The 16,197-nt window shown below is 47.3% G+C and overlaps 1 protein-coding gene across 2 annotated transcripts in view; it reads right to left on the bottom strand.

Annotated features, from left to right (window-relative positions):
- CLSTN2 (calsyntenin 2) overlaps positions 1-16,197 on the bottom strand; it is a gene marked incomplete at both ends in the record, with an annotated part of 642,483 nt that overhangs the window by 88,476 nt on the left and 537,810 nt on the right. For both annotated transcript variants that reach the window (XM_079704858.1, XM_079704859.1), the window contains 2 exons: positions 3,230-3,351; positions 10,882-11,130. In XM_079704858.1, the coding sequence (XP_079560984.1) occupies positions 3,230-3,351; positions 10,882-11,130 (371 nt within the window). The remainder of the gene's footprint in view (positions 1-3,229; positions 3,352-10,881; positions 11,131-16,197) is intronic.

The following is a 16,197-nucleotide window of genomic DNA, read 5'->3' as shown; positions in this document are numbered from 1 at the left end:
CAAAGCTGAACGTTTGAGACCCAGAGAGTAAAAATGGCAACATTTTAGAATTTTAAAGTGTTCCATAAAAATGGATCAAACAATCAATCACCAGGAGGTTTTAAAAGATTTCAATTTTCCTTTTCTTCTTCTCTCTCTCCCTCCCTCACTTCACTTCTCCTTTCTTTTGATCTCAGTATCCCTTCATCGTTGTGCCAACTTTTACTGGGCACCAACTGTGTGCTCAGGGCTACAATTTGCACTGAGAATTTGGAGAGAGTAAGACACAGTCCTGCCCGCCAGGATCTCAGCACCCAGTGAGCAGAGAGGAAGGACAAATGTGTCACTAGGATAGAGTAAGTACTGGGGAGTCTGGGGAGCATAGAGTCTGGGGAGCACAGAGGAGAGGCAAACTACTCACAGGGTGACCTGGGATGGCTTCCTGAGGGAGGATACTTTATCAGGTATACACAGTTTGGGCATCATGTGATGTACTTCCAAGAAACTTCTGGTAAGTTTCTGTCTACATAGGGAGTTAAACAGGGGACAGAGAAATCTGGGCTTGTCTGTATATACCACTGGATTGCTAGCATGAGTTTGGTGGAGGTTTCCTATATCCCACCCACTGTGGCTCATTTCAGGGCATAAGCAGCTGTCCAAGTGAGCTGGGGCTTCTGGTCATCAATAGGCAGCCTTTACATTTTTTAATGTTAATTTCTTTAGTAGAAGAACACTATAGACTGAATTATGTCCCTGAAAAATTCATATGCTGAAGCCCTAACCCCCAACACGGCTGTATTTGGAGAAAGGGCCTAACCTTCATTAGGAGGTAATGAAGGTTAAATGAGGTCATAAGGATGGGGCCCTAATTCAATAGGGCTCGTACCTTATAAGAAGAAGGAAATGTACCCAAGCTCTCTCCACCATGTGAGGACACAGTGAGAAGGCTGCTGTCTATGGCCAGGAAGAGGGCCCTCATGGTGGGGGGATGGAATTGGCTGGCACCTTGATCTTGGACTTTCCAGCCTCTAGAATTGTGAGAAATAAATGTCAGTTGTTTAAGCCACCCAGGCTGTGGTATTTGGTTGTGGCAGCCCAAGCTAAGACAAGGAAGACTGAGCTTGAGCAAAGTGGAGATTTGACAGTTTCATAGGGTTTCATCAAAACTATAAACATTTTGCACTTTGCATAATTCCTATCTCTAAATTAATTTTAAATTAAAAAATAAAAACATTTAAAATTTTAATTAGCAAGTGCACCAAAGAGGCAGCCTAACCTACGGAAAAAGCAGGTCCTAACCATGGTTTGCTGTGTGACCTTGGGCAAGTTACTGGACCGTGGTCTTCTGCTTCATATCATCCACCTGGCAGGACTGGGGCAGAGATGAGAATGAGCCACTCATGCAGTGTGCCTAGCACAGAGCAGGCACCCATGAATGGTAATAAATGAGATCAGAGTAGTTTGGAAGGTATTCAGTGACTCTCAGCCCCTCCTTCAATTCACCACTTTGGGAACAGATTTCAGAATTCCTAAATTCACTATATTTTTTATCTGTAGAACCAGAATTCCTTCCTCACCTATTTTAAATTCCAAACCCTGTGACTTCATTTGCCTGTATCAGTGCTTCTCAATCCCATCTTAGGAAATGCTGCAGGGCATCTATAATGATCTCAGCCAGTACAGCAATGTTTTTTTATTAAAACCCCTCATGATATGGAATTTATTTTAATTCACCTCAATTCGTATTACGTATTTATAAAAACATCCCATATAAGCCAAATGGCATTTTAGAAGTTAGTTGAGAGGCTGCCGGGAAGTCAAATAAACAATGTCAAGATAGCATAATTTCTGCAAGACCCAGAATTCCTAATTCAGAGGAACATATATTAATCCAGATGCCGTATTTCCAAAACCCTGGGGTACAGCAGGATGGGATTTACTGAGAATGGATAAGGCAGTTGCCACAGGGCTCTCTCAAACATCTTTTGCATCAACCTGGCATCCTTGACCTTGTCACGCTGCCTGGTGTTCCACCATTGAGACATTCCCTGAGGTTAATGAATCTCTCTTTTAAAGAGCACATGTCAGTACTTCTGTATGGAGGAAGGGGGGTAGCAATCATACTCATCTTGGTGGAAATGAGTTCCTTCTGGCATGCTTCCCAGTGACACACTCTGAGATCAGCCCCACTGGGGGTCTGAGGCTTAAGTAGAAAAGGAAGAGGGTGGGGTAGACACGGGTAATTGGGAAAGAGAAGGGAAAGGATTATGAAACGTTCAGCCCTAGACAAGATGAGGCAGGTGGCACCCACAGGGAGGTTTGGAGGGAGAAAAGAAGACTGGGGGCCCCAGAAGCTCCCAGAATATGGGCTGGGCAGAAAGAAAGCAAAAAAGAGATGCAGTAGAATGAGCATCATTTCATCGGCTTCATTAAGCAGCATCCATTTGATGACCCTCTTCCCTGCTGACTGCCACCCTCCCTTCTGACAATGTAAAACCATTGAACAAAAATTCATGCCCCCCACCTTCAAATCTAAGCAAAGGCCAACTCTGGGCTTGCTGCACTGACACTTCTTCAGCGGCACGGCCACCCAGAGAAGTGCCACCTCCGCAATCTCAGCGCTGCACAGCCCTCCGAAACAGACACTTCAAAGCTTTTGATTCCAACCAGACACTTCATTTGTCATTGACAAGTACGACACAGCGGCCCTTGTGATGACAAGTCAGAAGGCCCTGGAGTGAGGCAGAGATTTTCCCACTTCAGAAAAGAACATGAACCGCTCACAGGGCACTGTGCCACTGATGACTTCAAAGTCCTCAGGTCCCTGTTCTCAACCTGTGGCACCAAAAGCGAGGCTGCACCGTCTCCCAAAGAGAGCATCAAAGAGGAGACATGGAGCATATATGACATAAATATGCGCCAACAAAGATCAGAAACTGGGCCTGGGGATGGAGAGGATCAGCTTCCCAGGACCTCCGCGCGGAGGAAGTCGACAAGATGCACGCTGGCACCTACTGACGGGTGCTGGCTCTAGCCGGGAAGTGTGGCCCTCCCCACCTCCGACTGGTCTTTAAGGCTGCAGTTTCCATCCTGACTTTAAGATGCTGTGTGTTTCCCATAGTTGATTTTCCCCCAAATCAGCAAGTGACCAGAACCGTGAGATGCCTACCCACTGCCACCATCCCTGGACCAACCAACCGTCCCCGCACGCGGGTGAGCAGGGGGCAAGCGCGCTGTGAGTGTGCCATACCTGGTCCAGCTTCCAGTGGAACTCCGCGGGGCGGAAGGTGTCTGCCTGGTCGAAATCCTTGCGCAAGAGGAAGACAAGGCGGCAGTTGTGCACGTACAGGGCGTAGTGGTGCCGGTTCATTTCTGAAAAGCAGAAAGAGGATTTGAGGGGTTCCAGATTCCCTGTGCTGATCTCCACTCCATCACTTAGCACACCTCAGAAAACAAAGAAACAGGCATTCCAGTTTTCTCTTTTACAACTGGGTCTAATAAATCGTTCTAGAACACACATAGTGGAGCTCTCTGAAATGAAAGAGGAAGATTCAAGAAAGCTCACAGCAAAACTTCTGCTGAGTAGCCATTTGGGCTTAAAATACCAACCTAACTTATACTCAGATACTGCATCAGATCCTGGATAAAATTACATAGGTTCACAAGCTCTTTTTGGTTTTTTTTACATATACTTCTGGGAGGGTCAAAGGGCCTCTCTAACAATCACATCAGCCACTCTGGGTTCCTTTACCATAGCTGGATTCTCCCAGAGTTCTGGGCTTTTATTTTATTTCATCAGGCTTGCCAACAGCAACCACAGAGCAGGTCTCCTTTTCTGCCTAATCTGTGTGCAGTTAAGGAAAGCTGCCTCACTTTTAGTTGCTGGGAGGAGGGGACATTGATTTCCCAGCGTTAGACATAGTTCCCTGAATTTCCAAAGCAATGAATAAATACTTCTTTCCCCATACACAGACAACAGATGGGACTTTTCTCTCCCCTGATAAGAAAACTTCCTTTCCTGCTTAAAAAAAAATCACACCATGGGTCCCAGCCAAGATGTCCTATAGTCACAAGATAACAGCCCTGGGAAGGTAAGGAGCTGTTCTTCGACCAATACTCAGAGGACTCACACATGGTAGCACACACAGAAATCTAATATGATGCACATGTTCCATAAATATTGGGCTAATGAGCAGGTGACCAGATACAGCAGAAAGAGCATGGGCCCTAGATTCAGAGAGACTTGGGGGTGGAGCTGTATCTCTAGATGATGCTGAGAAAGTTATACAGCCTCTTAGAGGCTCGACTTCCTTCATGGTATCATGACAGGGATGCTGGGCTATCCTAATGTATCATGAGAATAGGATATTGTGATTGATTATTGAACATCCTGTACAAACCCTGCCCGTGGAGGTATGAGTGGGAGGAATCAACACCAGTCCCACTTCTAGGCATGGGCTTTCAGTTGGTTTCAGCCAAATACGCTCATGAAAAGCCCCCTGCAACAGTGAATGGTTCAGGACCCAGGCCCGAGTTCAGTAGTACAGGCCATTCTCCTGGCCATGGGGCTTCTGTCAGGAAAGTGACTCAAGTTAGTCCAGTGATTCTGGAGCTGTTCTGAGTAGTTCTGGGAAAGAACTCTCTATCTCTTAGCAGGAAGCAAATAGAAGAGACCACCACCTCTCTCTAGAAGTTGCAGTATATAACTGGGAAGCTTGGAGCTGCTGCAGCCATATTTGCTAACGTGAAATTGATATACGTATGGCAGCAGATCTGAAAAATTGCAGAGAAAAGGACCCAGGACCTTGATCACACTTTACCTGAAGCTGTTTAGCTCTGTTAGTTACAAGAACCCTACATTCCCTTTATTATTTTGATTTTTAATCATCTGATATCAGTTTGATCTGTATTTCCGGTTCCTTGTAACTGAAAGCCTCTTAATTGATACAATGAGGAAATGTGTGTAAAGCATCTGCCCAGAACAGATGCTCAATGACTGTTAGTTATTACAAGGACTATTACACTGCCTCGTGACCATGATTATGTAACAAAATAGTGTCAGATGCTGTTTTCACAAAAGCATTACCGTTCTTCAGGAGGCAACCAAAGGATGGAAGGAAGGAGAATGTTCAGTTGCCAAGTGTTGTAGGTTTGGCCAAGGCCAACGTTCGGGTGACCACTCCACCTTTGCATTGATGAAACACCCAGGTCTGGTTATGGGGATTTTACTAAATACTTCTTGTTTCCCTCACTGTTGCTTAAACTGATTTCCTATAGTTTCTGCTGATAACTATCAGGAAGATATAGAAAGCAGATTTCTCCCCTTTAGCTTCATCTGGCGTCAGGAGAGGTTGTGGTGACGAGGTGGAAGAAGAATGAAAGGACAGACCTCGTGGGAGTAACTCCTGGCCTCCCTCCAGAGGGTCCCCCCTCCCCTGCCTTCCGTGAGCTGGGTGCCTGGGGTCACCACCCACACCAGGGTAACTGGCTCTTCACTGCGCTGGTAACATGATACACTCAGAAATCAGCTTCACTTCTTTCCCCGTCCTTCAGTGTTCTCCCTGGTAACCGCCCCCCATTTCTTTGCCCACGTCTCTGGCAGATCCTAATGTATTCTGGTCACTTTCAGATATTAAAATAGTCTGTAAGGGTTCTCTCCAAATCAAGCACCCGTGTCTCATCAGTTAAAAGATCTTCCCCTCTTCGCTACTCAGCCTCGCCCCGTGGCTTGGTGGCCGCCGGTGGGGAAAGGACGAGGAAGGTGTGTTCTTTCACTCTTCCTTCATTCCCCGAACCTCCTCCAGCTCGTCACGGTCAGGGGCAGGGGAAAGCGGCTAAGAAGGAAAGAAGTGGAGTCTCTTTAAAGAAGCAGTGAAGTTTGTCATTTTCCCAGGGATGTCCAGTGGCCTCCGACACGTGGGTGTCTACATATGGGCTGCTTCATGGGTGCACTGGCCGGGTTTTGGAGAGGCTCTGCAGAGATGCCCCCATGGCCACGGAAGTGGGTTTGGGCTCCGGTGAAATATGTTTTTAGCTCTCCTTTCCCCACCCCCCAAACCCATAAGAAAGGGCCTGTTATAATCTTTACATAGGAATTGATCTGATAAGTGAGGCAGTCCTTCCTGGGACATTAGTTCCAGCTTCAATCCCACCTTTCTTGACTCTTACCTCTCCATTCCTGGTGTAAGTGCTGTTTCCATGATTGACACCTTTCGTGATTCCTCTCAGCTCCTGCCCTCCCTTGGTCACTTCTCCCTCCCGCTCACATCTCCTTCTCCTGATGGATCCCCTCTTCCTGGCATGCAGACCTCTTGGCTGTAGCTGTGACCATTTCTGGTTGCCCACTTGGTTTCCATGACTAGAACAGAAACATCTGTGTTCTGCCAAATTGTAGTAGGGCCACCCCTGAGGGCCGCCCCTGAGGGACTGCTGAGGCCGCCCCCATCAGCCTCTTGCCTTCACACCCCCTGGGCAAGAGTCGAGTCCAGCTTTCGTGTACCCTGAACTCCTGGGTCACGAGTCAAACTTCCCCAGAGCTCTCGTGGGCTCTGTTCTAACACCAGCCTGGAGCAGATGTACAAGTGTTTGCAGCTCAGCCAACAGGCAGCTGGGAGTGAGATTCCCACCTCCTCTCTACCTCAGACAGCCTCGGTCTCTCTGAGTGGCTTTCTGCGCATCTCTGGAAGTGTGGGAGTGTTTCTTTCCCAGCAGGCTGGGGGACCATCCCAGCGCTCTCTAGCAGGCTGGCACCTCTGCCTCTGTCATCTGGTGATTGCTGGACCAGGTTGGCCCCTCTGTCTTGGAAAGCCCTGTATGAAAGTAGCTAGGACTACAGGTGGCACGTATCACTCAGAGAAAACTCAGAGTTAGCAAGAGAGCTGCATGCCAGGAAGAAGGGGACCTACAGGAGGAGCAGATGTGTGTTGGGAGAGAAGTTTCTAAGACAGGGCAGGAAAGAAACTGCTCACACCAGGAATGGAAAGAAAAGGGCCAACAAAGATGGCGTTGGAGGGGGCACCAGTGCCTCATGCAGTATCCTTGCGGTAGAGCCATTGCTGGGTATTCAGCTAACCTTGTTTCCTTTGCTCCTAGACACGTAGCTTAACTCATATCACTGCTTCTCCCATGGTTAGGTGGAGCCTTGGGAGCAAATTCTGGTCCAGAAAGTGTGAGTAAAAGTGAGTCACACCACTCTCTGGTCTAGCTAATAAAACCTTTCTGTGTTCAACCCTCTATTCTAACTTTCTGTTCTGTGGTTGAAAAGGGCAGCGATAAATAATTGAAGTACCTTGAGTCCCTGAATATCTGAGCAAAGCTGAGCAACCTCAATCCCCAGCCACACCTCGGGTTGTTGGACAATGGCAGGAGGAAAAACCGATGAAAGGGTGTTTGTCATCGAGATGCTTCTTGGTGGTGGTGAGAGTGGTTTTCTTTCTTTCTGAAAACTGCAATTAGCCCTTGGTGACTAATCAATTCTCTTATCCAACTATTAATAAATTACTTCATGATAGGCCAGCACTGGTAAGTTTTAATTAGTGGGCAAGACGGAAACTAGTGCAATTTTCACTAAGGGCGACTTGGTAACTTACGTCGATAGCTTTCCTAACATTTATATTCTTTGACTCAGTAATTCAGCTTCTGGTCAGGAAATAATCAGAAGCATCCATACAGGTATATACAACAATGCTTATTATATATTACGAGAATGCCTATTATAGCATTGTTTTATTTGCATTTAAAAGGAGACAATCTAAATGTCTAACAAAAGGGAGCCAGTTAAATGAAGTATAATAAAGCCTAATAACAGAAGACTGTCATGTAATTCTTTTATTTTATTTTATTTTATTTTTTTTGCGGTACGTGGGCCTCTCACTGCTGTGGCCTCTCCCGTTGCAGAGCACAGGCTCCGGATGCGCAGGCTCAGTGGCCGTGGCTCACGGGCCCAGCCGCTCCGCGGCATGTGGGATCTTCCCGGAATGGGGCACGAACCCGTGTCCCCTGCATCGGCAGGCGGACTCTCAACCACTGCGCCACCAGGGAAGCCCTGTAATTCTTATTTTTAAAGAATATTTTATCACGTAGAGAAATGATCTGGTTATATGTAATGTTATTTAAGAGAAACATAACATAATGGTATCACATGTATTATAAAAATAGATGGAAAACTGTAACAACATTCTACATATATATAGAAGTAAAAATAAGATTTCATTTGGTAGTGAAATATACCAACTGTTAACAGAAAATCCCTCCAGGTATTAGAATTTTAGATGACTTTTGTATTCTTTTATACTCTTCTGTGTTTTTTAGGCTGCCTGTTATAAACATGTGTAGCTTTTATAACTTGGACATTTTTCTGACATATAAAAGCTCTAATCAAGTTTTAATTCGTTCCTGATAATTTTTTTATGTAGGGCAAGGAGATATCTATAGGTATTTTTTTAAGGCAGAGAAATTAGAGGAAAATCTTCCTCATCTTTGCTTGTGCCAGCGTTGAACTGATTTGCAAAGGGTTACTTCATACTGAGCCCAAAGCTGAGCAGCGCCAGAGCCTGCGGGTTGGAGGGGCTGACATGCCTGTTCGGGGTGCTGCTCTGATGAAAGTGAGGCATCTTCGTCTAATGCAGAGTTTTCAGCCATGGCTGCACAAAAGAATCGCCCAGACTCTGACTTCCTGAGCTGGGGCAGGGCCCTGGCATCTAGGTACTTTTACAAGGTCGCCAGGTTATTCTAGTGCAGAGCAGGTTTGAGAGCCGCTGGTCTAGTAGCGTGGACCTGAAACGCGGGCCAGAGGAGCTAGGGCCAAGTCTGTTCCTTTGATAATCAGTTGTGTTATCCTCGGTCAGTTGCTCAACCTTTCATATTCTAATTTCCTCCTGTGTAAGCCAGAGGTCTATATTTGTCAGGCCTGCCTCCCAGGGGTATTTGATACATTTCAGAAAGGACTATATGTGTGTGGGCGCTAACCCCAGCCAGGGCTGCTTTGCATGCATCTGTATTCTCCTAAGCCATTGTCTCCTTGATGCTGGCTCTGGATCACGGTGGGGACAGCCCACCAGACACTGCGAAGATGGGGTCACAGGGTGATTCCTGGGGTCCTGGGCTGAGCTCTGGACCCAGTCCCAAACCTCAGTGCCAACTTAAGCGGGTCTGTGGAGTCCTTCCTATACAAAGGACCAGGAAAACAAATCCTTGGCACTGGCTCTGACACAGATTCACCATATGACTGGGATAAGCTGGGCAACTCCCCCTGTTTCAGTTTCTATATCCAGAAAATACATTGGCTTCTACCACAAATATTGATTGAAAGAGGAAATGTGGGGTCCTGGTAGCTGTATAATGTGGAATCAAACTAGAAATAATAATGATTATGACAATAAGAACATCAAGTTAATTAGTCGAGCACAGATTTTTTTATCTGGAGCTGCTACGTGATTTCATACCTTATTTCATGTTTATTTTCCCCATTCTGCATATGGGGAAACTAAGGCTCAGTGACATTAGCAACTCCTCGATTTTCCTTAAGTAGTGGAAAAGCTGCCATGTGAACTTTGGCTGTTCAGCTGCAAAGCTGAATGGTCAGCCGTTCTTCTATCCTGTCTTCTCACTGCGCTATCTGCTGTAGAGTAGTTATCATTTATTTGGGGTATTTTAACAAGAGGAGCATTTGAAATGGGAAATTGTGGACTTACAATTTAAGATAGACATAACATTTTCATAAGATATCAGAGTATTTGTGTGTGTGTGTGTGTGTGTGTGTGTGTGTTTGCATGTGGGGTGTGGTGACCAGAGCATAGCGATGGAATTAGCTGGATCTAAGCTTACATTCCAGTTCTGATACTTACCAGCTGAATAACTTGGGACAAGTTACTTAAAGTCTCAGGGATGTTTCCTTATCTTTAAAACAGGAAACACAGTAATGCGTCTGTAAAATTGTTTCTAGAGATGTGAGGCACTGTTTAGAATAGGAAGAGCTAACACAGTTAGACTTCCGGTGCCTCAGGTACTGTTCTACTGCGCTATACATACATTGTCATTTACTCCTGATAAAAGAATAACAAGTGTTGCCAAGGATGTAGAAAAATCAGATCCCTTACACATTGCTAATGGAAATGCAAAATGGCACACCACTGTGAAAAACAGTTCGGCAACTCCTCAGAAAGTTAAACACAGAATTACAATATGACCCAGTAATTCTATGCCTAAAGTATTTACCCAAGAAAACTGAGAACATGTCCACACACACACACACACACACACACAAACCCCTATGAGGTAGATAATACTATCATGCCCATTTTATAGACTGAGAAAGTGAGGCATAGAGAGGTTAACCCACTTGCCCGAGATCACACAGCCAATAAGTGGTGGAGTGTTTTTAACCACCAAGCTGTGAACGCCTTACGCAGGCTCAGCAAGCTGAAAAATGCCTAACAAAGTTTAGCTATCATCGTTATGCACAGCAGTGATTTTCAAACTGCTGTTGTAAATTAGCAGGACCCTTTCATTGAAAATAAACTTCTGGAAATCTGTCTATATATTAATATAATACAGTGAAGGTAGAGCTGCTTTGCTTGAAGTAAGGATGAAGCCTCCTCCCCCAATCCCACCTCATATAGCAGCCCTAAGTTACTTCTGGGGATGCTGGGGCTCTGAAGAACCCAGTCTGAAAACCACCAATCCCAGCTTTTTGACTCTTTGTGTCTGTACCCTGCCTCCCTTTCCTGGTCCTGCTCGACCCCAAGGCGAGGAAATCATCAGCCAGAAAACCAGAGACCAGAATATTTTCCCAGGGCCCCTCTCACACTCCCACTTTTCTCCCACGCCCTTGGTGGCCGTGGCCATGACTGAGCAGCTGGGACAGAGCGGGCAGACGCCAGGAGGGCTGGAGGCAAGACTCACCGGTTTTATCTGAGTTGCAGAGGATGGTTTCCTTCTCAGCTCTCACGCCAGGGCTGGGGCCGTGCTTCATCCACATGGTGATAGTGAACTGATCCGTCAGGTTCTTGGGTACAACCCCGTCAGGAATCTTGGCACCCTGCCTGCCATCGAACTTGAAGATCATCTCGCTGCTGTCCACCAGCAGTCCTGCGGTCCAGTTGGTGGCGGCGCTGGGGGACGGCAAGAGGTCGATGATGCCAGAGGAGGCTCCTGCGGGGGATGGGGACAGAAAGAACAAAGGGTCATTCCTCCCAGGGTGGGTGTCCTCACGTTCTGTTTTCTGCTCCTGGGTCAGAATGAACTACTCGGCATACTTACCCAGAGCTAGGTGCTCAGCCTGAGCTAGCTGACTCGGGAAAAGAAGGGTTAAATGCCATCCTTGCCCATGTTGCTCATGGTCGGCTTGGGGAGGCATCAGTAACTTACAGACAGAAGTATTGCATGTGGGAGGACAGAGTGCATTTAACTATTACACAAGAAAAAAGTGCTGGAGGAATTTAGAGAAATGAGATTACCCTGGGGGTTTCGATAAGCAGACGAGGGTCCTGGAGAAGGCCAGGGTTTGATTCGGGTCGATGGATTCATTCACACGCTCATCCATCTGTTACCCTGTCAGCCATTTATTGAGCACCAATCAGGCGCCAAGACCCCTGCTGGGTGCTGGCGAAGTAAATGTGAATCAGCACAGTCCCTGACCTGGAGGAGCTCAGAGCCAACAAACTGACAGACAATTGGGATGCAGTGTGATCAGAGCTGTGATGGGGGAAGTTCAGGTCCTGACCCCACGAGATAAGAGTATGAGTCACTTTGCACTCACCACGCTTTTTTCCAACCATTCGTTTAGACCAAATGGTATAGCAGTTGAGAACACGGGTTCTGAAGTCAGCAGAACTTGAACCTGATGCCTGGTGGCGGGCGGCCTGGCTTGCTGGCCTTGTGACTGTGACCAGTGACCTCACCTTTCCGACTCTCCACCCCCTTCTCTGCCACCTGCCCTCCCAGCTGTTGTGGGAACTGAATAAGAGACAGCACCTGCACTTGGGGCAGCACGCTCAGCACGCAATGAGCTGAGCTCACTCCACGTTACCTATAACTCTGTCGTTATTGTTAGAGCTGTTATTATTTCTGCTACCACTGTGATTCCAGCCTAAGGATATCCTGAGGCCGTGGGAGTGTCATAGACAGATTTGTGTCTTGGGAGAATCACACCAACAGCTTTGTGGAGGGTGGAGCTGAGTGAGCTGGCAAGGTTGGCCCAGAAGACAGGACGGCCCAGCTGGGAGGATAACTGGGCTGCCATGGACTTCCCATTGAAGCTCAGGTGCTGCCAGCAGTGTTCTCTGCATCCTTACGTTCCACAGAGGGGCAGGGCTCAGCTACTCAGGGGAAGAGGAAGGTCAGGTGCTTCCTGATACCAGGAGACGAGAGCCAGGGAGTCCACAGTATGCCCGGTGCAGGGGACCAAGTGTGTGTGGGCTCCCACCTGGCACAGCACTGACCCGACAGTCATAAATGGGTTTAACGGACAGTGGTTGTGTGTATTACCTGCCATTTGTCTGGGGACACTGGACTTCTGAATTCTGTATATCAGGGCCTCATGTCAACTAGGGGCTGCATTTCAGAGTCAGCCACTACAAACATCTACAGTTAAAATGACACATGAAAAGCTCTCGGGAAGGTGCCATATTGGAAAGCGATGTACTTCTTTGAAGATGTTTAACCTAGCCAGTTTTCCCTGCAGCCTTGGAACAGATGCCCATGGGTTTGCAACTGAAAGCTGGCTGTGTGACACATCTGTATCCTTAGAGCAGATGCTCTGCTTAGCCCTGTAAGGAGCTCGCCCTGCGAAAGGCTTCTGGGACCTGCAGTGACTGAGACATGGCGGGGTGGGAGGTGGGAGTGGAGGTTCCGGTCTCTTAATTTACAATCACCCTGCAGCTATGCTCATCAAGGGGAAGTGTGAGCAGCGCTGACTGCATTATTAATGCGTTTTTCTTGGGGCTTTTGCCTGGTAGCATGCCTGATGCATAGTAGGTGCTCCATTAATGTTTATAAGTGCCTTTTCTTCTACCCAGTACCTTCGTGAGATGCTTCCGGGCATTACCCAATGCTCGCAGGAGCCTGTTCATCCAGCCTCTTGTTCATGCCCCCCACCTCTCATCAATATTACTTGTTCTCCTATAACCCTTGAGACTTATTTGATGTCCATTTTACTTATCTGATAAGCTAATTCACACTAATGTTTTAACGACTAACAAAGCCTTAAAGGTTATCACCCTCCATAGGTATTTGAAAGAAAGAACTCTATCAAGATGGTAGCAGGTAGAGATTTGGGGGTGGCTGGGGAAAGGGAGCTATGTAGTCTTTGGACCAAGTTCATCTTCCTAGAACTCCCCAGAATAATGCAACCTGGCAACAGCTGCTCGGCCCCATGAGTGAGCTGGCTCGGACACCAGGATCTGTCCAGCATGACGACAGCTGGTGACTAGGGCTCACAGGGAATGTGTTGGTTCCCGAAATTTCAGGTGGCCAGGGAGATGCAGGCTGAGCACCCAGGGCTCCTGACTTCTAGCTCAAGCCAGAGCAGCCAACACAATCTAGCAGGGCCCCGTACAGGGCCCACACAGAGCCGCAGGCCTGAGCATGGGGGAACCAGGGAAGGGCTGACTGGGCTCAGAACTCCACCCTTTGAGGTTCCTTTCTCTTTTTTTCGTTTTTTGCGGTACGCGGGCCTCTCACTGTTGTGGCCTCTCCCGTTGAGGAGCACAGGCTCCAGACGCACAGGCTCAGCGGCCATGGCTCACGGGCCCAGCCACTCCGTGGCATGTGGGATTCCCCCGGACTGGGGCATGAACCCGCGTCCCCTGCATTGGCAGGCGGGCTCTCAACAACTGTGCCACCAGGGAAGCCCCTACATTCTTTTTTATATTCTTTTCCATTATGGTTTATCACAGGGTATTGAACATAGTTCCCTGTGCTGTGCAGTAGGACCTTGTTGTTTATCCTTTCTATAGGTAATAGCTTGCATCTGCTAACCCCAAACTCCCACTCTATCCCTCCTCCCCACCTCCCTTACTCCTTGGCAACTGCAAGTCTGTTTTCTATGTCTGTGAGTCTGTTTCTGTTTTGTAAATAAATTCATTTGTGTCATATTTTAGATTCCACATGTAAGTGATATCACATGGTATTTGTCTTTCTCTTTCGGACTTCACCTAGTATGATAAGCTCTAGGTCCATCCATGTTGCTGCAAATGGCATTATTTCATTCTTTTTTTTATGGCTGAGTAACATTCCATTGTATATATGTACCACATCTTCTTTATCCATTCATCTGTCAATGGACATTTAGGTTGTTTCCATATCTTGGCTATTGTAAATAGTGCTGCTATGAACATAGTGGTGCATGTATCTTTTTGAATTATAATTTTGACAGATCTTTATTCTTAGTTTCCTTGGAACACTTTATTGGGCACTGAGTGAGTGTCAGACTTGAATTAAGTACTTCAATGCTTTTTCTTAGTTACTCATCAATGTGGTGAGTACGATTACGATTCCAGCTTACAGATAAGAAACTTGAAGCTCAGCGAGCCTAGAATCACAGCCAGCTAGTAAGGGGACCCATCATCAGGGTTTGCCAGCCCTGAAGCCCACATTCCCGCTGCACCACCTCAATCAACCGGGAGGGAGATCTTGCAACCTACTGCACATTTTAAAAAATTGAAGTATAGTTGATTTATAATATTGTGTTAGTTTCAGGTGTACAACAAAGTGAATTGTTTATACATATATACATATGTATATATTTATATACTTTTTTCGATGCTTTTCCATTATAGTTTATTACAGGATAATGAATATTGTTCCCTGTGTTATACAGTAAACCGTGTTGTTTATCTATTTTATATATGGTAGTGTGCATCTGTTAAACACATACTCCCAATATATCCCTACCCACCTCCAACCTCCTACACATCTTACAAACATGGAAACTGAGGCCCAGAGAGGGGAAATGACTTGACCAGGATCACACAGCCACTCAGCTAGCTAGAGGCAAGCCCAGCTCTCAGAACCCCAGCAATGTTCTTTCTATCACACAGCATAGTGTCCTGCCAAGCCCAGCCCAGCTTCCAGGACCCCACCTCCCTGGACAGGTGTCTGTCCACAGAGAGGCATGTGCCTTGGCGAGGCCATCGTTGTGGAGCTCCGGGTCTTCCCTGGTGAGGGGAGCAGCATGCCACCCTACCCGACCCACAGATGTTGCCTCCCGGGAAGCATCACACTGCATTTTACCAGATGGTGCAGGCTTTCACAGAGTTAACAGATTGTATTTCATTTTTTCAGTGCAGTTAAATAAACTGAGAGAGATTTTCCTTTCTCCTGAAGTTCTCACTCCTCTCCCCAAAGGATCCCATGGAAACCAGTGGGTAAACAGGATGCATAACCCACAAAGGTGGAGCAGCAACATCTGCACATCAGTGTGTATTTTTTTTTTTTTTTTGCGGTACGCGGGCCTCTCACTGTTGCGGCCCCTCCTGCTGTGGAGCACAGGCTCTGGACGCGCAGGCTCAGTGGCCATGGCTCACGGGCCCAGCCGCTCCACGGCATGTGGGATCTTCCCGGACCGGGGCACGAACCCGTGTCCCCTGCATCGGCAGGCGGACTCTCAACCACTGCGCCACCAGGGAGGCCCCAGTGTATATTTAAGACGTCCTTAGGAACCCTCACAAAGGTCCCTGGGGCCCACCACGCTGCTGAGAGTTCACACTGGTCTGGTGCACAGCAGCTACAGCCTGAGTGCAGGGGGCTTACAACCAGAGGTGAGGTCTGGTTGTGAAGTCCCTGAGCCCCTATCAGGGTGGGGAAGCATCTCTGAGTCAGCAAGTAGATAAAGACAGGGATTTAGGCAGATTTAGGACACGCGGTGGAGCGAGAGCCCACGTGGAGCCTGGGGACAGTGGTCACTGTCTAGACTTCTTAACTGCTGGGTTTGCATGCTGCTTTGGGTGGCCTTGGTGAGGGCAGAGTGTCCTTAGCGTTTCATGATAGGCCTGTGGCAATGGTGACAGACATGGAGTCTCAGTCATGCCTTCTCAGGGTCCACCATGGGGCATGGGAAAGGATGGCAAGAAGGAGAGGGTCTCAGCTGAGAGGAACCATTGTGCTCAAGGACACAGGCCTCATTCTATACAGTATTCTCACGATTAGCAATAGCAACTCCATGTTACTTCATTAAGTGCTTATGTAATGTCTAAGTTATGCCAGGCACTGTGGTGAGAA

Source organism: Hyperoodon ampullatus (assembly GCF_949752795.1).
Source record: "Hyperoodon ampullatus genome assembly, chromosome: 5".
In the NCBI taxonomy this organism is placed as follows: Eukaryota; Metazoa; Chordata; class Mammalia; order Artiodactyla; family Ziphiidae; genus Hyperoodon; species Hyperoodon ampullatus.
The sequence above is the reverse complement of the archived record's forward strand: the minus strand, read 5'-3'. Positions and strand labels throughout refer to the sequence as shown.